This window comes from Mauremys reevesii, linkage group 1 (genome assembly GCF_016161935.1).
Source record: "Mauremys reevesii isolate NIE-2019 linkage group 1, ASM1616193v1, whole genome shotgun sequence".
Lineage (NCBI taxonomy): Eukaryota > Metazoa > Chordata > Testudines > Geoemydidae > Mauremys > Mauremys reevesii.
Window position 1 is genome coordinate 139,527,928 of NC_052623.1, and position 27,704 is coordinate 139,555,631.

A 27,704-nucleotide genomic window follows, 5' to 3' on the forward strand; every position below is an offset into this window, starting at 1 on the left:
ATAGGTTAGGGGTTTGATAAAGGAGTGGGTGGGTGAGATTCTGTGGTCTGTGTTGTGCAGGAGGTCAGACTAGATGATTATAATGGTCCCTTCTGACCTTAAAGTCTATGAAATCTATGAAATCAATGAATAATTGGGCTTGTAGGAAAAGTGCATAGTTGCCAGCTGAGGTGGAAAGCGTTGGACAATGAGCCTGAACTGAGGCTCTCTCTATCACAGAACAGATGGCATTTCAGATTATACTTCGTAGCAAACAGGTGAATCGTCAGGATGACCCAAGCTGCGAAGATAACTCACAAAGCACTGGGTTTCAGAGACCACTCATGACTCAGGGAAAAATTCCTACTGAGATGCTCTATGAGAGTATTCTGGACCCCAGGCAAGTAATAGGCTATCAGAGTGATACTCTCCTTGATACAGAACTGCCACAGCTCGATTGCCTCTTGGCAGAGCATCCTGGAGTGGTCACATAATACATCGTGGTGGTATTGTCAGTAAATATGTGAACCACTAAGCCTCTGATAGACTAACAGACGTTTTGCAGCATGAGCTGCAAAACGTCTGTTAGTCTATAAGGTGCCACAGGACTCTTTGCTGCTTCTACAGAACCAGACTAACACGGCTACCCCTCTGATACTTAAGCCTCTGATGCGGTCTCAAAAAGTGAAGTGAAGCTTCCTGCTCCAACCAAAGACCCTGAACTTCCAGCAACCCCAGATGTGCTCCCCAACCCATCAGGGAGGCATCAGTGACAACCGTCCTAGTTGGTAAAGGCCAGATGAAGGGAACGCCCTGACATACCGTACATTCCTCTGAACCATCCACCGCTGCAAGGAGTCCAGGATCAATGCAGGGAGGCACAGAAAACTGTCCCGGGGTGAAGTATTGGAAGATAAACTGTCCTGAGACACATTTGAAGAGTGCAAAGACACAACCTTATGAACCAAACCACTTGCAAGCATGTGGACATGTGGCCCAAGAGCCTTAGGCACATTTGAACTGTCATGGAAGGCTGAGACTACAGATTGAGACAAAGCCGGTGAATCATCTGAAAACAGTCAGTTGGTAAAAACAGTCTTGAACTTGTAGAGTCTGTTAAGGCCCCAAAGAACTCAATTTTCTGAGCTGGGACAAGTGTTGATCTCCCAGTGTTTAGGACAGTGTTTCTCAAACAGGGGTCACCGCTTGTGCAGGGAAAGCCCCTGGCGGGCCAGACCAGTTTGTTTACCTGCCCCGTCTGCAGGTCCGGCCGATCATGGCTCCCACCGGCAGCAGATGGCTCCCACCGGCAGCAGATCGCTGCTCTAGGCCAATGGGAGCTGCTGGAAGTGGCAGCCAGTAAGTCCCTTAGCCCGTGCTGCTTCCAGCAGCTCCCATTGGCCCGGAGCAGCGATCCACGGCCAGTGGGAGCCGCGATCAGCCAGACCTACGGATGGGGCAGGTAAACAAACCGGCCCGGCCCACCAGGGGCTTTCCCTACACAAGCAGCGACCCCTGTTTGAGAAACCCTGGTTTAGGATGAGTTCCAGACAGTCAAGTAAGTGCAGTGTAATGTGTATTTGAAAGAGAATTTCTTTTCTGGACCTGTTCCTTAGTAACCAGTTGTCCAAATACAAGAAGTCATGGATTCCCTTCTTCCCAAGGTACACCATCACCAAGACCGTACATTTGGTAAAAATCCAGGGGACAGAAACCAAAAGGAAGGACACAATGTACTGTAAATGGTGATTCTGCGTGATGAACCCTCAGTGCCAAAACATGCCCCGTGGCCTGCTTGAGAAGGTGCTGCTTTAGGCAAAGGTGTATAGCCACCTGTTTCATGAATATTTACAGATCAAATGCCACTCTTTGACATGAGCCTCACCGAAGCAGAGCAAGCACCTTGTAAGAGGGTCATTGTTGGGGGTCACAATGTTTTAACCCTGGTGAGGGCAACACCAGGGAAAACAATTAAACTAACTAGCTAATACTGTTACTAAGGGTACTAACTATATACAACTAAGTCAAAGGGGAATTGTGAGGTTAAGAACCACACAGAGCTCCGACTCCAGCCAAGGGTAGTAAGAAGGAACTGAAGGAGGCTTGGGGCAGTGCCACCTCATAAAACCAGGGGAGGAGCTATGGCCATGAGACACGAGTGTTGCCTCCTACGGATATTGCTAGGGCATGCACACACCTAAGTGGAACACACAGCTGCATCTACTCCAAGAACAATTTCAGTGCTTTCTTCTCCCCTCCTCTGCCTGGACAAATAGGAAGTCCATTCCTGTGCAATGCTGGACAATGTGAATGTAAGAGGATGCAAACATTGCTAACTTCCAACAAAGGAAGGTTAATAGAGAATAGCATTGCTCATTGGAGAAAAATAGTATTTTCAGCTAAAAAAAAAAGTTTATTCTGCAAGGGGAAAAATTATCCCTATGCACAGAGTCTAGCCACCTGACTGAGGATTTAACCCCAAACTGAACAAGAAATGTTGTTAAAACTTGGCAGAAAACTCACCTAATTCAGGATTTCAGCTACAGGACTCATCAACTACTGCCTGCATAGTCACAGACAAGGAAGACAGCTAAATAGTTGTGTGTCATAAGCTACTGGTGCCGGCCCAAAGGGGCAACAGTGGGGTTTGTTGCCCGGTGTGCGTTGCACTAATTAACACACCAGGGTGGAGAAGCAAACCAAGTTTATTTGAGCTCAAATAATGTGCAAGGGAGAAAAAACCATCTCAAATCCTGCACACCCGCATGCAGGCGGGGTCCCAGTATTTATACCCCTTTTGTTTCTTTTTATCTGTACTTTTCCCACCGTGGGGGCTACTTTCTCATGCAACTTTCTCATGCATATAACCTTGATTACAGCATCTGCTTTCCGCCTATCTTATCTAGTATTGGCTGCATCTAGTACCAACCGGCCTTGCAGCTGCCAGTAGTCAGCACATAATACAAGAGGTTACAAAAGTTTAGTAAGGCTAACAGAAGCACTTCACATAGGGGTACTTTGGTTCACATAGGCCCAGAGCCATCCTCCCGAGTTACCTAGATTTATGCCTAGTGACACCAACACTACTAGTGCACATGTTGACAGGTGGTAAATGAAGAGCAGGGTTTTTTTTAAATCAAACCTCAAACACTAGTTTCTTAACTTCTCAAAGATGTGGGGAGTGGAGGCAGGGGAGAATGGCTAAGCTTCAACAGCAATTCATTTTCAATAGAGTAAGGGAGGGCAAACTTTTTGGCCTGAGGGCCGCATTGGGTTTCAGAAATTGTATGGAGGGCCGGTTAGTGGAGGGGGTCATGGCCTGACCCCCACCCCTTATCTGCCCCCCCCCCCGACCCCAGCCCTATCCACACACACCCCCGCTCCCTGTCCTCTGACCGTCCCCAGAACCCCTGCCTGCCCCCTGCAACCCCTCCTCTCATTCCTGACTGCCCCTTGGGGACCCCTGCCTCCATTCAATCCCCCTGTTCTTCGCCCTCTGACCAGCCTGACACCTATCCACACCCTTACCCCGACCACCTCCCCAGACTCCCCTGCCCGCTATCCAATCCCCCCCCCCCACTCCCTGCCCCCTTACCACGCTGCCTGGAGCACCGGTGGCTGGCCAGGCTCTGCAGTTGCGCTGCCCCAGAAGCTCGCAGCCCTACCACCCAGAGCATTGTGCCGGCGGCGGAGCAAAATGAGGCTGCGGGGGAGAGGGAACAGCAGGGGAGGGGCCAGGGTAGCATCCCGGGCCAGGAGCTCAGGGGCCAGGCAGGAGGGGCCCACGAGCCGTACTTTGCCCACCTCTGCAATAGAGGGTCTTTTAATCTTAGCTGACACTGGGGAGTAACCTAGTTGAGCTCTTGTATAAACAAAAATGGGTCAGAAGATAGGAAAGAGCCCCTAGAAGATTAGGAATGAACTGCTGTACCTTAGGTCTTGCCAACCCTCGAGCTGCAGATGTACATTTCTTACAAGCTGAATTTGTAGGTGCCTGAAGCTAAAATTATTTCAGATACATTTAAAAAGCTTAGCACACATGGCAGACACACCCAGAGAGGTGCTTATCCCATGCTAGTTCTCATGCAAATAGAAGACATACACAGCCAGTGCCCATTCCTGACCTGCAGATTTACACTGGTGTGAGAATAAAGTAGGAACCTGAAGGATCCAATATCCACATCTGTTAACTTACACATTTTGCTTGTAACTTGAAGAATATTTTAGCATGATGCTAGTTTCAGCTGTATAACAAAACAATTTCAGGTTTTTTTTTCTTACACACCTGTGTTTACATTGATGATGCACAGATTAGAAAACAGGAAAGCCATGCAAGTCAATTCACTATTGCTTTGAATCCTGCAGGGAGTTGCATGCAAGAAACAAATTCCCTGAGCAGCTCCCGTGTAAATACAATGTATGCTAAAATAACATTTCTACTTAAAAATCCACTAAAACTCACTGGGCCGAGACAGAGTCTTCTTGTAGCGCTGTCCTCCTTTCCCCTTTGTTATTTTTCTGGCATAGATTTTCTATGTTATGAGCCTTAAGGGCCCGATTTAACACACGTATACATGCTTAAATTTATACACAAGTGTAGTCCCACGGGACTTGGTCACAAATGTTTGCAAGGTCAGGGACTTGGCCTGTAACGTATTTGTGATAGGGCTCATGTCTTCTCTATGTTCTGGAAAGGACCTAGAACAACTTAGGGGAACAGAAAACCAATAAATAACTTTCCAGCTGAAACATACTTACGTTCTTTACTATAACACACACACACAGCATGCACACCTGGCATATCAAGTAGAAAGCATATATTGGGGGCTGGACAGTCGTTGGTGTTCTATGCTTATGTATATAGCATTCCCCCCCCCCTTTGAAATTCTACTGTTTTATTTAAGGGAAAGGGGACATTTAGTAAAGTTGGTAAGTCAGTATTTTTTTGGGACAAACTTAAATCCTTATAAGTCCAGGCATGGATAAAAGGTGAAACGGTAGCCAAACAGATCAATAAATACCAAAAGGAAAATAAATTTATATTATAAAATATTTATACAGAAAGCCTTGACCACAAAAATGATTAAACATTACAATTTGATATACCTTTATAGATCTATCTAGACTCTTAAAAAAGCATTTGAATATCATACAGTAAGGAGGCATTCATATTCACTTGATACTTGTTCTGATTTTAACAGGTTATTTTACATTATCAACATGCTGTTATGTATGTTCACAGTGTCTGTACAGAGTGTCTAGGCACAAGAGGCAAGGTCTCACATGCTATGGAATGCAAATCAGTTTAAGGTTTCCATCATCTTTGAAATAAAGAAGTAGGTCAAACCACTCAAGTTTTCAAGATGACCCACTCCATCAAGAAGAGGGAAATGTCTTCTGTAATCCTTTATTCAAAAGGTCTCTTTCAGACTTTGCTCCATTTAAGACACATTATTTCTTCAGTTGGTTTGATTCACTGTTTGGTAACACTTAATGGATATTATTTGTAAAAGTGGAAAATACATTTCACAATTGTATCTTCAGATTTTTTAAAAAGTATTATTTGTTTACTATTATACTAGCATTTACCCATGAACTCTGCAGGGCTTTCTGTACTTTGTTCCTCAAGTATTCCATGCCTCTGTCAGTCCCACAAATATTCTATTCTATGTTTCAGAGTAGCAGCCGTATTAGTCTGTATCAGCAAAAAGAACAGGAGTACTTGTGGCACCTTAGAGACTAACAAATTTATTTCAGCATAAGCTTTCGTGGGCTACAGCTCATGTATTCGGATGCACTCTTCCTCCTCTCCTTTTCCCATTGTTGCCCACTGCTGTCTTCTGAATCACTCACTGACTGTGAAAGGAGTGACTTCACCCTGCCCACTTTTACTCATCTAACTTGCATACTTGTCTAGTGCAGGTACTCCATAGGGAAGGTACCGTGACCAGATAAATAGCTTGATAAAGGACTTAAAAAAGGAGGTGTTGGTTAAAGGAGTGGAACTGGTGGGGGTGGGGGTGTGTGTGTCTGTCTCTCTCTCTCTCTCTCTGAGAGGGGCTCCTATGACTGGTACGGCAGGGAGCCAACCCCTTTCTTATAGCTAACCTTAACCCTCATTCAAGCGGGGGGAGAGATGGTAAAGTCCCATCAATGGGTTGGCTGGGGGCCCTGGATGGGGGGGGGGGGGAAGAGTGGAGCTAGAGGAAGTCCCCAGGTAGATACTGAATGAATATGGGGTTATCTGCACTGTAGACTTATCTGCTGGGTAGTCCTGGACATCTAATAATAAAGTTGCAGCCTAATTAAAACCATATCAAGTGTCTCTTGTCCTTCTTTTGGTATAGCCAGACAATGACTCCATCCTGCCCACTTTTAGTCATCTAACTTGCACACTGCAATTTTAGGCCCCAGATCTGCAAACATTTATGTATATGGAGTAACTTTATGTAGGAGAGTAATCCTACTGAGTTCAGTGGAACTATTCATGGATACACTGACGAGGTCAAAGACCTGGTATTTGAAAAGAGGAAATTGGTAGAGTGATCAGGCAAACTACAGATATTATAAACTACACTGTTTGAGATACAGTACATTTGTAGTTAAGTCAGTCAGATTAAACTTCATTTGCAACAAGCCAAAACCCTTTTCTTTTATACGTCATTTACCATAGAACATTCTAGTTACAATGCTAGAATAGTGAGCAGCAGCATCAGTGCAGTAAGTTTCCATATACGTTGCTAGTGTCTGGGTATGCATGTTATAACTAAAAATATCAGTGCTTTATTGCAAGGTACAGAAGACTTGGGTAACCTGTAAATTATACAAGACTATAAGAAGGACTTATTGTATTAGTCAGAAGCATGTAATACTCTGGCACAAGAAAGAATATCATATATAATTCTCCTTCTACTCCACATTTGAGTTTTGTATAATTTATGAGTTCTGTATGCTTTACATGAGTTCCTATATGCTTTTGGCAATCAAAACAGAAAAGTTCCAAAAGAAAACTGAAATCAACATAACATTTCAAAAATACTTATTGCAAAACTAAGTTGAAATGGTATCAGTGATTTTTTAGAAGTTGTTTTTTTACAAAAAATAAATAGTGCACCAGATTTTAAAAGTTATGAAATTCTCCTTAGTAAAGTGTTACCTACAACTTTACCCACTTTATCAATCTCTGTAGTAGTACTATATTTAATCTCTACTTTTTTCTTAACATTTAAAAAATGTTCAAATGTATGTTTACTGTATGTTAAATATCTAGAGCTGAGCATTTTTTCTAACAGAAGAAGCTAAATCTTAGACTTTGTAAACAGTGTGCCTCTCATAATCCCATCAGTGCTTCATTAAAATACTGTTAAACAGATTTAGTTTTAAAAAAAAGTTGTCAACTTTGCACCCCAACACAGCAAAATAAACTTAAATTTTAGAAGATGTTTGTACAAAACATTGACTGGTTGCATGTTCAAAATTATTCTGCAAAGTTCTGAAAACATAGCTTTGCATATTGCACATCCAGAATACAATTATATCACGGAGAGTTTCATTATGCACAGGTTCGTTAAACCTCTTCAGTTTAAAACAATGCTATAGCAAGAAATTAATCCAGTGCATACAACAGATAATGTCCTGAGAGAGTTACTTTACAGGAATGTGAAATATCATCTCTTCTCTTCTTATGTGTTCAAAGTTGTTTTCTGATTGATATAGGTGTAGACTACTTAGATTAGGGCTAGCGAACCAATGACTGCAAGGGACCACATTTCTCACCTCACAGGGAGTATGCAAATCTATTGGCCAGATCCACTAACTTTTTCCAGAAAGAGATTTAACTTGCTGGATTCATTTAAGAATATCTTTGGTGCAGTCTAGGTGTCATAACATTTAACATTTTCTCTTCTGAAGATGAATTCAAATGCAACTGATGTCAAAAATGAAAAAAAAAAAAGTAGTTTTTGTCTAGCCCTTGGTGGATGTTTATCTACATCTCTCATACAAACAGAAGTTACCATACACTTTGGCACGGTCTACTGGAGAAGTTGGCAAGCCTGAGCTATTCTTGGAAGCTTGTGTCTTTGCATTATGCTGGTTTCTAAAAAATAATATAATTCCCTCACTTTCATGAGTACTTTAAAAACAAACAAAATACAATGTGACTTTTACATGTCAGAGTGAAATAGGCAGTATTTAGCATTTTCTAAAATATCAAAAAAAATTCTATAATGGAGTTTTGATAGCTCAGAGAGATACTGATCACATTTAGGCAGAACATTGAAGAACCCTTTCAAAATTAGGTTTGTGCAGCCAGAAGTGTCTGACTAGGGGACACAGTTGGGTAGGACAAGAGCTGGCTAGCAATACATCAAATGTTGAAAGTCTACACGGTAATGTGCTTGTTTTTACAGAAGTGATTTCACATATCACTTTTCAGTTTTTGATTGATTTGCGTAGGTATTTTTATTTTGCCAATTCTTCACAGGTCTCCAATACATCAATACAAATATCAGGAGTTGGCAAAAACCATCTAAAGCTAGTTAATTTTGTGTTTTGCCACCCCAGGTGCCATGAAAAATTCATGCTCATTCTCTGTATAATACACTAATAGCAGATGAAATCTAGTATTCTTGTCTCTCTGAAGGTAGTTTTACACCTGAGCTGTGCATATTACCACTTTCCTCCCTACTTTAAGTGCAAAAGAATTATGTCCATAAACTGCATATGTTTAAATCTTTCCCCAAAACTAATTGGCACAATCCTAACTTGAGGTAGCACATTTTACCAAGTTTCTTTCCAACAATTTAGGAAAGCTTATAAGAGTTTAAAAACAGCAAATACTAAAACCTTTTAGACAGCAATGCCCTTCCTCCTCACTTAAAACATTTTTAACAGTTTGAAATCTCTTCTCTCTCACTTCCTTTTTTACTAGAAAAATACTGTTGAGTCCATGCTCCACTAGGACCTGTGGCATCTACTGCAACATCAATAAGGGAATCTGGAGTCATCCATCTCAGAAATACCAGGAAAAGGAAGCTTAATACAGCAAAAAGAGCAAAAATACACCCAGTCACTGAGCCACAGTGAGATATCAGTCTGTCAAGCCGCTTGTCCATTGGTAATACCACTTCATCTGCAACTCTGTCATACACCTGAAAAAGGGGAATGAGGAAAGAGTTAAAATTTTGCCGAGTCATCTTTATGATGTATTATCTCTGAAGATTAGGCAAAACTGTGTTTTACTATGTATTGCACATAATAATGATCCTGTTCCAAACTTAGATGGGAGTGTCCAACAAAAATAGTTTCTTACATATAAAAGACTGTCCTTTTAAAAAAAAAAAACCCAATGAGAATAGCTAAAGAGGTGGAAAAACTTCCACAGGAAGACAGATTTAAAAGATTGGAACATTATTGTGTGTAACTTGATAATGAATGGCACAGAGGAGTGAAAGATCACACATTACTAATCAGCCTCTCATGATAGAAGAACAAGGAGATAGTCAAACAGAAAGGCAGCAAATTTAAAACTGATGAAAAGGAAATACTTTCCCCAACTTAATTAAATTACCTTGCAGAACTCATCATCACAAGAGATCACTAAGGGCAAGAGCTCAGTGGGATTCAAAAAGGATCAGACACTTAGCTATTTAAGGAGGATTTCCAGTTAGAAAAAACTAACTTTCCATGAAAGTCAACCAATCCAGACTCAAACTCTATTCACTCACACTTCATCATGATGATAAATAATGAAAAGCATATTACTTTCCCTGCCCACAAAAATATGTGGGAATCCTGGAATGCTGAACACTGTGAGTCCATTTTATCAGAAATTCTATTTTTCTTTATGAGAGGAAGTCTGAAGCTCTTTTGCTATCCTTACATTAAAGGTAAAGGGGGTGTGCATGTGTGTGTATACATGTAAAATTAGAAGCCTATACACACACACACACACACAGGAACAAACCATAGTGATTTAACGACTTGATTTGCAGCACAAAGATTCTTTGTTCATCCATGCAAATCAGGTAGGGCTGTCTAAATTCTAATCTTTGTACCTGCAGCTAGCGAGTAAGTGGGACACACTCTAGAGCTTTCTTGATAAAAATAACTTTGTAAGAGTTACTAATACAATAATAGAATAGGCTTGAAAATATATAAGCGACAACTTTCTTTTTAGTGAGTACTATTATTCAAAACTGCTATTTAGAGAATGGTGCTATACTAAAAAGGCAGCACTATAAATATCTACAACATATAGATAATGGAAGTTTTCAAATAGCCCCAAAGCCATGCCTTTGAACCGCAACTATCATGCGGCAGTTATTTCAGAGAAAAAGTGAAGTTAGTTCTGCAAATAACCAGTATTGTTTCATGGTTGAAAAATGTGACTCTTCTACTCATCCCAACATTTTCCTAGTTTGTTTAGAATCCAGTTTCTTTGAGCTCTTCCCTAAAAAGTAAACCAAACTAACCTCTATAATCACACTTCAAAGAGTAGTTGTTTTTTAAAAGGTTACATACAACCCTTTTAATCTCCTATTCCACTACTGCAGTGGTCCCCAACCTTTTTGGCTGGCGGGCACCAGCTGAAGGACCACTTTGGCGGTGGAGCACCCGCCGAAATGCTGCCGAATTTCAGCGGCTACGCCTCTCGATGACGTCACTTGTCGATGGCAAGCGGTATCATCGAGAGGCGTCCCCGCCGAAATTCGAGAGCGACGCCTCTCAATGACATCACTTGTCGACGGCAAGCGGCGTCATCAAGAGGCGTCCCCGCCAAAATGCCGCTGAAATTCGACGGCATTTCGGCGGGTGCTCTCCCGGGGGGTCAGGACGCAGGCGCATTAAGATGCCCCAGCGAGCGCCATGGTGCCCGCAGGCACCGCGTTGAGGACCACTGAACTATTGATTAAAAGACTATATTCTTACAGTAGCTGCAACATTAATATTCCTTATGCAACAACGGTTAGCCAACATAGCTGACATCAACAGCAATACTGGAGTAATGTGCAATAAGAATGTTTCAGCATGACAAGGTATTCTTAAAGTGCAAGTTAAAACACTGAAAACAGTGAAGTTTAAAACGAAATGGATAGAGAAATACAATCTTATGGGTGTGTTTGTTTTTTAAAATATCATTATCCTACAGGACACTGATAAAACCAAGTTGACATTAAGTTGCATGTTATTTTATCTCTTACCAACCCCTTTGAGGCCAAAATCAGTTTTTCTAGAAGTGTCAGCTGGAGGTGCTTGCTGCAACAAGTTATAACTGCATTATCTATAACAGGTAAAGTTTGTCACTAATGTAAAAAAAGTACTAACATGTAAAGTACAGGTCTACTCTGATAAGTGGCTGTGAAAACATGGCAACTTCTTACTCAACGTATCCTTAACTTCTGTGTGTCCAATTGTATCTGAAGATGTTAAGATCTTATTTTAATCACTAAGTTTTACTTCTGTTAATCTGGCAGAGCCAGAGACAGACAGATTCTATTCCTTTTTGTGCATCAGACTTGTTCAGTACCTTTTTTAATTCCAAGGTCAAGCAGTTACATGTGTACAAACCAACTGAAAACAATGGGGTTACACAGACATAACTGACGGCATTATCTGCACTTCTGAATCTTTATTGTTGGTAACGGTGCATAACAAGGAAAGAATCCAGTTTGATTTTCTAGTGGTAGTGTGAATTTACAGGGCTAGTAGTTGGCGGAGAAAACATTCACTTTCTATTTGTTAAACCATGCACATTTGATATGGGTATCATTGAAATAATACACAGAATTTCACAACGCTACTTGTATAGAGTCACTTTTCGAGTAAAATCACACTTTAAGACAGTCAGAAGTAGAGGTCTACGTACTTTTTCAGTTCTCTCTGCAACATTCCTCCATGTATAGAATGTCTTTACTTTGTTATGGATAGTTTCTGGGGTTGGTAGTGTTCCTGACCTGATCTGGGCAACAGCTTTTTCCAGACCATCACACAAAGATTTCACTGAGGGCTCACATAAAATGATAAGATTTTCTGGTAGCACCTCAGGGATTCCACCAACTCTTGTACTCACAACCTTTGGAGGCAACAAAACAATTAAGTAGTTTGCATGCTGCATAACATAACTCACTAAAATACAACTAGACTGGTAATAAGACAAAATTGCTCAACAGGAGTACTTTAGATCAAAACAAAGGATCCAACCTTGCAGGTGCCTTCCAAGCACAACATCAAATGACTTCAAAAAGAGTTTAATCTGCATGATAACTACAGGTCTTGGCCCTAGAAGAGGTGTTAGTGCAGTAGCTTAGCTGTGGGATGTTCAGAATCAATATTTGGATAGAAAAAGGGACCTCACATGGAGAAGCAGAAAGTATTATGTACAACAGAAATTTTCAAAGAAGGGAATTATCTTTCCCTAAGGTGCTTGTCACAATATACAAACTATTATGTATAATCAGGCTTGGATTCCCTCCCCACTGCCTCTTTCGTGCCCCCCCCCTCACCTCCACCATCCCCAAGGGGAAAAGGCCAGTAGGCAAATTTGAGAGGGGCAGGGGGTTGTTTTATCTCCCACACACACTTTTGAGCTTCTGTGTCACTAACATTTACAAGAACATAACATATCTGAAAGTTTTGGAATACTAATTTTAATCTAAAAAAAAAAAAGCAAGGAAGTAGAACACAAACTCTTGGCAGTTCTATTATTATTAGGCAGTAATAAAAAAGTTTAGAACTCACCCCAAGCAGCAAGTGGAAAGGGAATGGATACTGGGACTTGTGACTGGAGAGGGGGGTGAGGCTAGCAGGCAGAATCTACTATCATGGATCTCTGGAGAGGATTCCAGTCCCCATCATTTAAATTTCTCTATGCCCAAGACAGCCTCTATATTTTAAAAGGTACGTGGGAATGGAATGTCTGACAGCATGACTCTGCTCAGTTGCTATTTTAACCCTTACAACACTAACATGGATTCATAACACTCACAAAAGTATACAAGCCAGCAAGGGATTCTACCAAGAATGTCCCAGTCTTTGATCTCTTTTCCTCTTTCCTCTTAATGTGAAATCTCTACATAGAATAAATACTTCCTCAGCTGACTTAAGAAATGGATGCCAGCTCTTGAGTCAGCCAAAGAACAGTGTTAAGAACAATGGCTCAATCAAGGCTACATGAATTAATCAAAAGATCGGTCATATTCACCAAACATTTTTCTTCAAATACCTATTGCTGATGGAAGGTAGAGGCAAAAGTCTAATAGATATATTGTCCATGGACAGAGAGTTAACTGGCCAAAAACACTTTCAAAAATACATACAGAACAGCATTTTGAAGAGGCAGCTTGGTTATTTCAGAGAACTGGGAGTTAGGAGACCTGTATGCTATTCCCAACTCTACATGAACGTCCTCTGGGAGCTAAGCAAATCAGTTAACCTCTCTTCGTCTCAGTTTCCAGCGGATGTGTAAATGTGGATTAATATTTGCCCACCTTGGTAGACTGCTTATAGATCCTCAGATGAAATACACCGTTATAAGTATATATTATGAAAATAAGCATTGTAAAAATATGTATGCATGCATTCTATACAGCAAAGATTCTTTTACCTGTAAACCACAACTGGCTGCTTCCACAATCGCCATACAGAAGGCTTCAGTGAGAGAAGTATTGAGAAAAATGTGTCCCTGGACCAACACGTTTCTAACATCCTGGTGTTCCAAAGCCCCTAAAAGACGCACTCTGCCCATAGTTAAAGAAAAAGATAAACACTGGTTTCACATACTGTAATAATGCTACAAAACATTACACAAATATTTTGGAACATACAGTTAACGGTGTGTACATAGTACTGTATTAAAGCAGAGTGGACACTATCTTATTCCAATTTCTTTAAAGCTTAATTTTTTAATCAAAGCTCTGTATTTAGCTTGAAAAGAAAAACCAACTGTTTGAAAAAACTGAGTTTTTATGGCAATTGCCTTTAAAATATTTCTACCATGTTTTCTAGTTTAAGAAGGGAAGTTTTGTGTTATTTGGTTAATATTCCAAATGTATCAGTCTCCCGTGTTCAAACAAGTGCAGCAAACAGGGAAGTTCTACAGGGAGAGTGAGAGGCTCTCTTTCTTGGTATGTTTCTATATTCAATACCATGACTACCAGCAATGGAAAAGTGGCTGTAACCTGCAACAGATGTGCCATGATTTCTTTCCTGCCTGAAGCAAAAGAGACTTTGTTTGGGGTGGAAGTTAGTGGTTGTGCTGAAGATAAGACCCTTGGTTTGAAAGAATAGATATTGACACTGCATATCTGAGAGGCTGAGTACCTGGACAACCAGACTCTGAACGTATCATCATCCCAGGTTCAAGAAGGATTTGATGACCAAGGAACCAGAAAGAGCGGAAACCAGACAGTACTGGCAGCTTGTAACCGCCAGAGGGCAAGAGAACAAAGCGGCATTCTACACTGCTGGAGGAAAAAGAAGATGGACAGACTGTGACCAATTGAGCAAGGACCACAGGAATTCCATACAGCTAGAAATAGCCAATCATTACCAGATTCTTAGTATGGACATGGTAAAAAGTGTGTCTGAAGATCCAGCAAGTCAGATGGAATGGAGAGCACACAGGACATACCTGAGCATGGCTGCTCACTCCAACCCATAAGAAAATCCCCCATGCTCACAAAGATCTCCAAACATGCAAAGAAGACAGATGATCTTTGTTGGGGATTCTATGCTACAGAATGGAAAGAACATTCTGCAAGGGACAGGCAGACAACAGGATGGCATGTGGTCTTCCCAGAGCCAAGACACAAGATGTGACTGCAAGATTAGACAGGCTTCTGCAGTTGACAGGCAAGACTCCACTAGTGATGGTGCATATCTACGCTACTGACACTGCTTCATGTGATAACTCAGATTATAAATGACTTTAGAGAACTTAGAAAGGTGCTGAAGGCGAGGAAGGAAGTCCTCTGAGTGAAGGAAGACAGCAAACAAAAGCTTCTAGAAGCAAACCGCTGGCTAGGTAAGTGTTATAAAGTACAGGGTTTTGGTTTTGTGGAAAACTGGATCACCTTCTATGGGGAGAGGGCGCCATGGAATTTGTATGGCCTCCATCGTCTAGGGGACTGGCTGACTAGACTAGTCAGGAAGGTGTTAAACTAATAACAAAAAGGTAGGGTGAAAAGGGAGAACAAATGAGAACTCATTTAGCACAAAATCAAGATATCAAGAATAAAATTAATCAAGGTAAATACAGAGTTCCATGAATGCTAGGAACTTAGCTCATAGGCAAGAGGAATTGGAAGTGATCATTTATGAGCATAAATTTGACCTGGTTGGTGTTATTGAAACCTGATGGGAAGATCTGCATGATTGAAATGTTAAAGTCCCCGGTTATAATGTATTCAGGATAGATCATGTGGGCAAGAGAGGAGGGAAGATTTTTCTTCCTAAAAAATATGCACTCAACAACTACTGGACCTGACACAGGAATTAATTCAGGGGAAGTTCAATGGCCTGTGTTAAGCAGAAGGCCAGAATATATGAGTCACGATAGACCTTTCTAGCTATTATAAAAAAAACAAACAAACAAAAAAAACCCCTATGAGACTATAAAAATTCTGTCCCACATGAAATGCAACCAGGAAATAGTCTGAAAATATTTTTCTGGACGTTATAAAATCACACTAAAGAAATCAAAATGGCTTCTTCTGGGTAATTATCAGACAGATATTTGAAGTCTGTAATACATAACAGGGATATACACATCTCTAGTAAAAGTATTTAGGAAAGCATGTCCTGCACATGTGCAGTAGATTTAAAAAGAGAAACGAAATACTGATCGCTTTTTCATATCTGTTGGCCAACCAGTAACTTTTCAGCACAACATCTAATCAATTCTAAAAATTCAGGGAGTGTTCTAGGCATCAGTGGGAGGAACCCTTTAGATTTGGGGGGAAATAGGAAAACCAGAAGAGAGACATGTTGACACCCTGAATTATTTCTCCCTCAGAGAGAAAAGAAATAATAAAGGGGGGAGGAGGGAGGGCACACACAGAACCTCTGGCATGGGAATGGTGGACCCAGGTAGGAAGGCACACAGAGCCCCAGCCATGAGGGAAGGTGTGCCAGGTTGTAGGGAGTTCCCTGCCTTGAGGGGGGAGGGGGGATTTGAAGGGAGGGTCTGAAAGAGGGGGATGGAACGGTGGCACACGGGGGGGGGAGGGGCGGAAGAAGAGCATTGGAGGAATGAAAGGAGCCTCTGGGTGTGCAGTGAGCTGAACCCACAGAAACAATGAACTGTGCAACCCTCTACTATAGTTTTCATATATTCAGGTAGGCTTTTTTTAAACCCACTAAATTTTTGGCTGGAAAATGAAAAGTTATTTTTAGTTTAAGTGTGTAAATTTGAATATACCAAAACATCAATAATAAGTGCAGTGTAAATAATTAAGTAGAAAACAGTATTTTAATCCAGTGAGGATTTCATTTCTGTTTGTTTCTATTGGTTGGTATTATATGCAGAAACAATGAACAGGCAACCCATATTGTTGTCCAATAGAAAAACAAGCTCTTCTCATCCCCCCGCCCCCACCAAAAAAAAGAGGAAACAACTCACACCAATATTTGCTATGGAAACAGATCCTACCTCTATTAATTTATCATTTTATTATGATAGCGCCTAGAAGTGCCAATCAGGGACCCACTGTGTTTATGTGTGTGTACAATGCCAAGCAGATAATCCCTGCTCCGTAGAGCCTACAGTCAAAGTATAAAATGAGACAACAGGTGGGTACACAGATGGGGGAAGCACAATAAAACAGTTCTGTTCAGCTTGATAAGCAGCAGTGGCAGCAAACCAGCTGCCTAACCACTGACACCTTATTTCACTGTATGATACTGCTTGCGATGGCTAGGACTCTAATGCTGATCCTGCAACTGGATTTGTGTGGACAGATCTTTATGCCTGTGCAGAGTCCACTGAACTCACTGGGGCTTGGCACAGATCTGCCTGCACAAACCAACTAGCAGAATCAGGGTGTAAATTTGCAAGAGTCTGCTTATTCTCATTTAATCTGTGTCCCTACCCACTTCCCTCCACCCCCTCATTGTTTCAGCATATTCTTTTTTATATTTACATTGTAACCACAGACACACAGAACAAACCTGTCATGTAGTTGGTATCTTTCCCGTACCTCTTCCAAAACTATTCGCTTTGGTCCTTCTCCTCCAACTAAGAAATGTAAATCTGGATATTTCTGACAAAGTTCAGGAATTATACCACTAAGCAAATCTATACCTAAAATACAAAATGTAGAGCAGTTATTATTGTATTTGAGAGTTTAGAGCTTATCTTTCTGATGCCATCCATTCCTGTAACACTATTCACATGTCAAAATCAGAGATCTCTGAAAGACGGTTGCATCACTGGCTATTAAAATATCAAAACTGATGAACTAGCAGAATGCAAGAGTGTAAGAAGTGTTTAAATTACATAACCTCTTTGCTTATTTTAAGCATAACATTTTCAACTTTACAGAAAATTACTGCACAAGGCATCAAAACCCCAAGTGCTACAACTGAGATATGAACACAGTTTGCTAAAAAGCTGAAGACTCAATCCTGCAACTCTAGTCACATGAGTAGACCCAATGAAGTAAATGGGTGAGATTCTCACCCCAGCTCCAACCTCTTTTACCAGTAAAGGGACCCTAAAAGCCTCAGTTCTGGTCAGATAACTCCCTTGGTGCAGGAACTGAGGAGGACAGCTGCAGGTTTTCCCTCTGAGGACCCCCTTGCAAGTCCTGGTACAAGGTGGATGGCTGGGAACAGGAAGGGCACATCAGGGGCCAGGGGCGGCTCTACAAAGTAGGCTGCCCCAAGCAGCGCGGAGCGCTGCGCCGCCCTTCCCCAGTCCCGCGGCGGGTCCCCTCTTCCCACGGCTCCGGCTTCCTGGGGAGGGCGTCATTTGGCTCCCCAGGAAGCCGCCCCAAGCGGGCGCTTGGCCCGCTGGTGCCTAGAGCCGCCCCTGTCAGGGGCAGGACCTAAGCATGCAATGTTGTGGAGATTCTGGGCCACTCAGGACCTCTTTATAAAGTAAGTACTGGACCCCAAATCAACTAGCAAAAGGAATCTAAAAGCAGAAATAAAGAATGAAACTAAAACTACAGTTTTATTATTCTAATGTTTTAATTAGCATTGGGTTAAAACTGGTCGTACGGATATGATATTTAAAAAAAAAGACTCAGTACTTAAATTTAGAGATAGGTGATTTACATTAAAAGAAGTATCTCAGTCCAAATTGTATGCCCTACATCTGTGATCTGACTGAGCCGCACTTCTATGAAGCCATTGTGAGGGGGAGGCCAAACTAGTACAGAGGCACAGGAAATCCACATGAATGTCCCTGGCTTCCCAAGGATCCCCCAGGTTTAGCTAAAGACCCTGCGCCATTTTCTGCAAGGGAGGGGAACAAATCCTGATAAGGTGACAATGAAGAAACGTCAGGCTGGAATCCTTATGGAGCAAATCTCCACAAGTCCCTCCCATCTATTTTTTAAGAAAGAAAGAAAGGAACTAGGCCATTAACATCACATTGAATTCTTGTGATGGCCATATTGTTTTAATGGCTCAAATAGTGCCTCATATTGTTCCTTCCCCCACCTTCCAACAAAAAAAACTCATGGTAACAGTAAAAATATTTATGAATTCCATTAAGAATATTTTTCATTAGCTTAACTATTTTAGTTATATGTATGTATATTAGCCTGAATTAGTATGTTGTATGTATATTACTCTGAATGATAAAGAGTGAGTGATCAGAATATTAACAGTTACTCAGCAACACTACGGTATTCCAATATGCTGTATTTGACACAGCATTTTTAAAACCTGAACTAAAAATTTAGAACCTTTAGGTTTACTGTATCAAGAAATTTCTTCCTTCTTTCTACAATTATAATAAACAAAAGCAATTGAAAACAAAAACCTATGATAAACATTAAAATTCTGTTAATTTCTCCTCTTCAAGGGCATACTGTCAATTAAAAATTATGTAGTAAACAGATTTCCTTACCTCTGTTACCAGCCCCACCTACGCTTACGGAAAGTGAAAAAAATTAAAATTTTCACAGTTCATGTCAGTGATGCTCAGACCTCAGTGGTTCAGGAACCAAATTAGCAATCAACATTACTCAAAAGAGCTAATGTGAATTCATTGTTTCTTTTATTATAGGAATATATATTCATATTTAAACAGTATGATAAATCATATATATATTATTCTCACAGCAAAATGACTGACCATTATTATTTTATCAACTACAATTGGTTAATAACATAGTGGAGCATCCCGATTGGTTAATAATGAAGTCACACAATGTTTTAATATCACGTGCTGCAAACAAGAGACACATTAAAGAGCCACTTTTAGCTCACGAGCCTCAGTCTGAGTATCACTGGTTTATATTCTTTGTTTACGCCTTCCATTTCTACCTACTGGGGCAATTAAAATCAAATGAGTCAATTTTCACTTATTAAACAGCTTCACTTTCAGGTTTTTAAGATTACGATGCTTATTTGCTTAAATATCAGCTCATTGCTACAATTAAAGAGGAAAAAGGGAAAACTTTTTTTTTTTAAACCGGTCAGGATTTGTTATAGGAGTGGGACCTAGCTAGTTTCATATAGTTATTTAATTTAAAAAGGGACATTGTCAGGACAAACATACATTTACTACGTGCAGGGACAGCACTGTGCCTGCCAAGAGTTCTACTGATTTCAATGGGGTTCTGTGTGAGCGCAGCAAGTGCTCATTTCCACTGACTGTAGAAATGGGACCTTACTGTAGAGTCTGTACAAGTCCAAAATTTAAATGAATCTGACTGAAGTGTACATATATTCAAAATCTAAGACCAAAGAATTTTAAAAAAAATATCAGCGGACGTAGGTTTAATTTTTCTTTCAACAAGAACATTCCCCTGTACCCCAGTACCAGCCTCCCATGGAAGTCTGGCTTGGCTGGATTTGCTGCAAGGAGGCATGGAAACAGACAGTGAACACAGATGTTGAAGGCCCAGTCTTGGGGTCTTAAAGGCCATGGGCCTCCCCCTGTGGAACTGTGTGGGTCTTTGGGGCACACTACATAGGTCACTTCCAGGGGACTGGAGACAGGCTGCAGGCATAGCGCAGACCCTGTGACTCCATGACAACTGCTGAGTACCCTCAGTCACTTGGTGACTCACAGGGCTGGCTGTCCAGGGCCAGCTTCTGTTCCAATGAAGTCAATAGGAGTTAAGCCCCTTAGGATCAGGCCCTTAGACTTAATACATGGAAGTGGAAAGAGGGAAATGAGTGAAACAACTGTTTCAGATTCAACGCATTTTCCTTTGGTCACAGATATGGCATCTGTATTCAGTTGCTTAAATACTGAACATTTCTTACCACCCATTTAAAAAAAATGAGAAAAAAAATTATTTGAAAAGCAACTTACAGTTTGGACCTCATTACCTTTTCTGTAAACAAGCCTGCTGACAACAACTACTGTTATCATACTATCATCCCTCCTACTTGGGTCTGGAGTGAAGTCGGTGGGATCAACAGCATTAGGGATGACAGATACGATCTCAGGATTCAGTGCGGCTCTTAGTACAGTGTTTTCCTTGCTAGTGTACGAGACACAAATGATGTGGTTTGTATCACACAGTGACACAGTTAGAAGTTTGTTTGTAAGCACCGAACTGACATCAGCAAATCCAAAGAGAGAATGGTCTGTAAAAACTGTCTGTAGACCCATTGTCTTGGCATGGAAGAGTGCATCATGAGCCATGGAAGAAAACGAACTATGGGAATGGACTATGGTGACTCTCTCCCGCACAAATATGTACCTGAGCAGAGGCAGACTGTGGAAGAGCGTTGTTGCTGTAGACTGATTGTACATGACCTTCAAAGGTAAATAATAAACTTTCAGACCATTGGCGAGGTAACGAATGCCTTTTCGGTTTCCATATGCATGGGTGACAATTATAACTTTGTGCCCTCTTTCAATCAGGCACTGTGACAGCTGGTAGATGTGACTTTCCACTCCTCCCATATTTGGATAAAAAAAATCAGATACCATGCATATACTATGTGTTCGAATTCCAGTTGCTAGGGCTTTTACGCAGTTAATGGAGGAAGCTGGAGAGAGAGAGTGTCCATGGCCTCCTATTCTTCTGCAAGCCATACTTAGAAAAAGTTCAGAAATCAGTCCTTCTGGTAGCCAGCCAGTTTGTAGATTTGGGCCTGCTCATTACCTAAGATGGTGAAAAAAAAATTATTGCCAAATACATAAAGAAGCAGGGCTTAAGACTGTCACTTCTACAAGGACCTTCATGCTACAGCAATATTAGCATTTTAGTTTCTGTAGGGCTGGCGCTAGCTTTTGGGAAGCTCTATGCCAGGGGTGGGCAAACTTTTTGGGCAGAGGGCCACATCTGGATAGGGAAATTGTATGCAGGGCCGGGGCAGGGGGTTGGGGTGCGGGAGGGAGTGTGGAGTGTGGGAGGGGGCTCAGGGAAGGGGGCTGGGGTGCAGGTGGGTGGGGGCACAGGGCAGGGGGTTGGGGTGCACAGGGGTGCAGGGTGCAGCAGGGAGCTCAGGGCAGGGAGTTGGGGTGCAGAAAGGGTGCGAGGTGCAGGCAGGGAGTTGGGGGATGGGTACAGGAGGGGTTCGGGCTCCAGGGTGGCAGCAATCCGCACCAGGGCCAGGGCAGGCTCCCTGCTTGCCTGCCCTGTCCCCGGCCCCATGCCGCTCCAGGAAGTGCTGCAACCCCTGGGACAGGGGGAACAGAGGGCTCTGCGTGCGCTGCCCTTGCCGCGCCTCCAGGTACCTCCCCCAATGCTCCCATTGGCCGTGGTTCCCCATTCCCGGCCAATGGGAGCTGCGGGGGCAGTGCCTGGAGGCAAGGGAAACGCAAGGAGCCCTCTGCCTCCCCTTCTCCCCTCCTCCCCCCGGGGACCACAGGGACGTGGTGCCACCAGCGACACAGGCCGGATCTGAAGCCCTGAGGGGCCAAATCCGGCCCGTGGGCTGTAGTTTGCCCACCTCTGCTCTATGCCATCCACCTATAATAGAAGCCACCCTCCTTCCCAGCCACATCCTGCCTTTGGTAACTACCTCCCTCATTAATCTGTAAGGCTCCATGGCCTCTTGTGACTCTGTCTGCTCGTCCCATGGACCATCAAGCAAGGAGATAGAGGTGTTCTTTGGCTCCAAGTGGCAGGAAAACAGAACCCCAGATCTTTTCTGCAGTTTTCTGTGACCAAACAGGACAGTGGATAGGAATTGGGGATGATACCAGACTGATGGGCCACTTATATAGTTACCACAAAACTCTGCTTAGCAATAAAAGCTGAAGAACTACATGCAATACTTTAGTACTGAATTACAATCTCATACCAACAGAGCACTTACCAATGTGCCTTAGACATTGTTAATAAAAAACCAATAAAAGTGCTTAATTTTATAAAAGCCACTATTACAGCAGCAGCATGTTCCACATTCTTTTAAGCAATACCACATTTTATAAACTGTATATTGGCCTTTCATTAACATAATGCTAGTGAGTACAGTATACTATATACCAGTATATATGTTACACACACACAGATTAACAGTCCTATTAAGAAAAGAGGATCATTATCACACCATCTTGAAGTAAAAACTCAGACTTGTCCTTTCATCTCATGTCTTGGCATTCACTCTTTACACTCTGTATTAAGAAGAGTCCCTCCCACCTCATAAGCATATGTTATCTTTTCTATATATTAGCAGTTTTTAAGCTCTTTAAGCCAGGCCTTAATTATTGTAAAATACCATACACTTGTTTTCACAATGCAGGGATAATTACTATATTGACCATAAAAATTCTGGTCGGTTTTCTGAGTTTCTGACCCACATATTAATATAATTGGCTCCTGTCATGTAAAGGAGTCCACACACATGTTACTCTTTAACTTCACAGGGACTCCATACAGGTGTCCACACTTGCAGGTTCCTTTGCAGGACTAGGGCTATATTTTGTTCTTCCATAACAATTTTTAAAGAAATCTAACCATCATCATATGATTTTACTACATGTCCATAAAACGAAGTGAGGCAACTCCTACCTAAAATAGTTTTTGAAGGCCACACGGGACCACCTGATCTTCTAGTCCCGTGGTTCTCAACCTGTGGTCCACAGACTATGTCTAAGGTTTCCAAAGGGATCTGCACCTGCATTTAACATATTTTAGGGGTCCACAAATGAAAAAAGGTTGAAAGCCACTGATCTAGTCTGGACTACTGTATCTCACAGACCACAAAACTTAACACAGCTATACCTGCATCATGCCCAATAAGTTGTTTTTTATGAAAGTACATCTTCCAGACACGGGGTCCAGGTCTTGGTTTACAAATGCTGCACTTTCAATAGGTTTATGCAGTGTAGTTGCAGCCATGTCAGTCCCAGGATATTAGAGGGACAAGGTAGATGAGATAATATATTTTATTGGACCAAATCCTGTTGGTGAGAGACACAAGCTTTTGAGCTATACCACAAAAACAATGATATACCTGAATACATCGATGATATTTTCATCTTCTGGAGAGATGACAAACTCCCTCAGACTGCCACCACAACTTCAACAACCACCACTCATCCATTAAACTCTCTCTGGAACACTCCCACACAGTATCAACTTCTTGGACACCAAAATCAGCTTCAGTAGAACCCTACAGACAACTACATACAAGAAACCTATGGATCCCCACATCTACTTTCACAGATCCAGTAAACACCCCAAACACAGCAAGAAACTTATCTACAGCCAGGCACTCAGATACTGCAGAATATGCTCTGAGAAGAAGGTCTGAGATACACACCTTAACACACTCAAAAACACCTTTACCAAACACAGACATTCAACTAGAGAACTAGATTGCAACATTAAACGGGCTACCCAAATACCCCAAAAGAACCTGCTTTAATACAAAAATAAACCCCTTTCCAACTGCACACCCCTAGTTGTTACCTACTACCCCACACTGGAACCTATATGGGGTATCAGCAAACAATTACAACCCATACTCAATGAGCATCCCACCCTGAAAAATATTTCCCAAACCCCCTCTTCTGGCCTTCAAACAATCCCAACATCTCCAAGCTTATCATCAGAAGAAGAAAGCTCCCCACAGACCAGATACACCAACTCAAAGTGGCACCAAACCCTGCCACTATAACAGATGCAAACCTGCAGACTTATTTCTATTGCTACAATGATCAATACCCCCATAACACACCTTTCAAATTCTATGAGTCCTACACATGCCTATCACAACGTGTGGTGTACCTCATCCAGTGCACTAAATGTCCCAATAGCAACTATATGGGTGAAACCAACCACTATGCTCTCAATTGAACTCACACAGGAAAATAAAAGACAAAAACACTGTATTACACTTTTCACAAAGTGCTCACTCTACATTTGACTCATCTTGAGCCCTCATCCTCAAAGGAAGCCGACACCACACCTTCAAAAGATGAGCCTAAGAACTTAACTTCATAACTTTGCTAGACGCTAAAAAACATGGATTGGATGAGGACAATGGATTTATGGATTATCACAACAATCTGTAACCCATTAACTCCTCCTTTTTGTCCTACAACTACAGGGGCATTAACAGGCTACTTCATTGGAAATGGTCTCTTAAAATATACGCTATCTATGCTAAACTACCTCTTCAGCCTTGTATTTAGCTATAACACTGAGTGCCTTTCCCAGACCTAAAGAAGAGCTCTGTGCAGCTGAAAAGCTTCTCTCTCTCACCAATAGAAAATGGTCCTACAAAAGATATTGCTTCAGCCTCCCTATACTTTCATTACAACAAAACAGCACATGTTTGTGTGAGCACTGTGCAGGAGCCAGGAAGGCACAAACACTTGACATCGAGTTCCCACCCTTATTGGCAACTTTGGAGCCCATGAACCACTAACGTTAATGACCTTGAGCCTCTACCGCATTGTAAGACAATCATCACATTAAGAGGCTCTGCGGGACGGAAACCTACCATGGCGCTGCAAACACCGTTGCACAAGCAGTAGCCTGCAGCCGCCACGCGTGTCTGGGTTACGGGGGGGCTGGAACCCCGCCGCGCACGGCGCTGTACTTACACTACACCGGGAGAGACGAGCCCTCCTGCCGAGCGCGGCCAGGGGACGGGGCTGCCACACAAGGGGACGGATCGTGGCCCGGGCTGCAGGGTCTGGTTGTCACCGGGGGGGGCAGTGACAGCAGCTCCTCCCCGGCCCAGCCGGGCGCTGCAGCCAGCGGGGCCCGGGGGCTGCGGGCCGGGGGGGGGGGGGGGGGTCGGAGCAGCCCCCGCGCAGCCGAGCACGTCACAGGGGGCGGGGCCGCCCCACAGGCCGGGCGGGGGCGGGGCAGACCAGGGGACCCGCGCCCCGGCCCTGCGCGGGGGGGCCCAAGGGAGGGAGCGGGGCAGAGTCACTCACCGACCTGCCGCCGGCCGGATCCACCCATTTCCGGGAAGGCGGGAGCGGCGGCCACTCGCTGGCCCCGCCCCGCCCCGCCCCCGTCGCCTAGACAACAGCCCCGCCCCCGCTCTGCCCCAGCGCCCGAGCAGCCAACCAATGGAGCGGGCAGCTTCAAGTCACGCGGGACAGAGCAGCCAATCGGATGCCCCAGCTCGGTTCAGCCCTGGAACGCTGAGAGGGGAAGGGGCGGAACGTGGCGTCCTTGACGTTCTGTGGCGCTCCGTGCCCGGACTTCCCTTTAACCCCTTCGTCGTGCGAACGCGGGAGCGCTCCCCGCCCGGGCCTGCGGCTGTGGCGTGGGGGGCCGGGGGCTGTGATCCCGCCCGCCCGCCATTCTGAGCCGGCAGCCAGGCGCCTCTTGAAGCTTTTCTGGGCAGCTAGAAGCTTGCTGAGCTGTGGGACTCTAACGCACTCACCTGACTCCGGGAGCCGGGGCTCTAAGAAACGCACCGTGAATCGCAAGACTCATAATATTTTATTTATTATCGGAAACTAATGTGTGTTTCTGATGTCCCATAGCACTCGCCCTGGAGTCTGCTGCTACCAACCAGGCCACACCACCACCACACATGGCAAGAATCTCTACTGCTCTTTGCCAAGAGTGCTGACTTGTGGAGTCCCTCAGGGCTCAGTCCTGTTTGTATTCAAATATCTATGTGCATATCTTTGATAGCATAGCAAGATGACACAGGCTGCAATGCCAATATGTCGCTGACCTGCAGATAGCTGTATCCTTCCAGCAGAAGACACCATTGGGTCACAGATAGCATAGTGGTTGGCTGAATGAAAACTAGCTGTCTTACATTCAGGAAAGACCAAAGTAATGCTAGTAGAAGGAGGTAATCGCTTAAAGGTTCTGTTCAGCACCTACACCTCATCGTACCTCTGGCATTGTTGGTATGCAGCCTTGGGATCATGCTGGTCCTGGAGAATCACCAGCTATCAAGAAAACTCCTAATATTTTAAAGATGTTGATTGGCCACAGTAGTTTATATGTTTGTCACCTGTTGTCTGGAGTACTGCAGTTCTTTATATCTCAGCCTGAGAAAATTCACAGTGAAATGACATCTGGCATACAATGCAGCACCCAAAGTGAAATGGGCTGAAGACTGTATATTACTGTATCAGAGGGGTAGCCGTGTTAGTCTGGATCTGTAAAAGCAACAAAGAATCCTGTGGCACCTTATAGACTAACAGACGTTTTGCAGCATGAGCTTTCGTGGGTGAATACCCACTTCTTCGGATGCATCCGAAGAGTTACAAAATCTTCAGGGGATAGGCCCATGTTCTTTCAGAGACCTCTTTTTATTCAGGAACCTGCCATAGCAGCTATGAGCTTTGGGCCCACTATATTTATCTGATAGGAGGTAGAGCCTTTGCCACAGCTGATCCAAAACACTGGACTGTCCTTTCAAAAGAAGTCAGGAAGAGTATTCTGGCTAAGTTTTCCTGCCTGTATCCCTCGATGTTTACTGATAATTTGGAACCTAGATTGCCCATTAGAAATGCTTAGCTATAGAACCAGTCACTCCTTCTGCCTCCAGATACCAGCAACCCCATTCCACTCCCAGCTACTACAAAATAGCCCAGAAATATGTACACATATTGAAGTTGGGGTCCCAAAAAGCCAATTATAAGGGTGTCAAAAAACTAAAACAGTAGTGCAACTCATATATTAAAAAATATAAAAAGCAAGTCTGAGGCCCTATAAAAAAAATTTCTCTAAAAAAAAAAAATCCCTTGCCATACCTGTTTCCTCACCCCCTATCCACTCCACAAGTATGGCGCACTTCCCACTTGTCCATAACCATATTGTTGGATTGTTCAGTTCTAAAAAAAGTGCCCTAACCTGAAAGCTGTGTTTTTCCTGTTATGTGTGCAATTAATAGGATGCATGCACAGGGCTGGGAAACATCAAGTTTAAAACAACAACAAAGGGATTATTTCTCCCTTGCCCTGGTTCTTGAAGGTAGCACAGTGGGTTTGTTGTTCTTTTTAGGAGTGCTCCCTAAGGCAGTCCAGAGGTTGTGTTAGGGAAGATGGAGAAGACTAAAGAACATAAGAACATAAGAACATAAGAAAGGCCGTACCGGGTCAGACCAAAGGTCCATCTAGCCCAGTATCTGTCTACCGACAGTGGCCAATGCCAGGT

General features: G+C 42.9%; 2 protein-coding genes across 9 annotated transcripts in view; both read right to left on the reverse strand.

Moving 5' to 3' along the window:
- ASB11 (ankyrin repeat and SOCS box containing 11) overlaps positions 1-949 on the reverse strand; it is a 34,910-nt gene extending 33,961 nt beyond the window's left edge. Inside the window, exon 1 of the mRNA XM_039508455.1 lies at positions 802-949. Within this exon, the coding sequence (XP_039364389.1) occupies positions 802-808 (7 nt within the window). The 5' untranslated portion in view covers positions 809-949. The remainder of the gene's footprint in view (positions 1-801) is intronic.
- Positions 950-5,049: 4,100 nt separating this feature from the next.
- PIGA (phosphatidylinositol glycan anchor biosynthesis class A) lies at positions 5,050-25,563 on the reverse strand. Of its 8 annotated transcripts, none has more exons than XM_039508391.1 (7): positions 25,069-25,361; positions 22,138-22,266; positions 20,491-21,275; positions 17,149-17,281; positions 13,586-13,718; positions 11,849-12,055; positions 5,050-9,131 (listed from the first exon to the last, which is right to left on the reverse strand). In XM_039508391.1, the coding sequence occupies exons 3-7, from the start codon at positions 21,203-21,205 to the stop codon at positions 8,868-8,870; spliced, it is 1,452 nt and encodes a 483-aa protein (XP_039364325.1). In that variant the 5' UTR covers positions 21,206-21,275; positions 22,138-22,266; positions 25,069-25,361; the 3' UTR covers positions 5,050-8,867. The 8 variants fall into 8 exon arrangements, with proteins under 8 accessions (XP_039364325.1, XP_039364318.1, XP_039364309.1 ...); XM_039508384.1 differs by lacking the exon at positions 25,069-25,361 and adding an exon at positions 23,130-23,235; XM_039508375.1 differs by lacking the exon at positions 25,069-25,361 and adding an exon at positions 23,130-23,235 and having other exon boundaries at positions 22,138-22,276.
- Between the last annotated feature and the right edge of the window lie 2,141 nt (positions 25,564-27,704).

Coding starts and splice junctions, on each gene's coding strand:
- PIGA (XM_039508412.1), bottom strand. CDS start 21,205: ATGGCTTGCAGAAGAATAGGAGGCCATGGACACTCTCTCTCTCCAGCT. Junction 17,282..20,490: donor CAGGCTTGTTTACAGAAAAG/GTAATGAGGTCC, acceptor TTTGTATTTTAG/GTATAGATTTGCTTAGTGGT. Junction 13,719..17,148: donor AGATACCAACTACATGACAG/GTTTGTTCTGTG, acceptor AACTATGGGCAG/AGTGCGTCTTTTAGGGGCTT.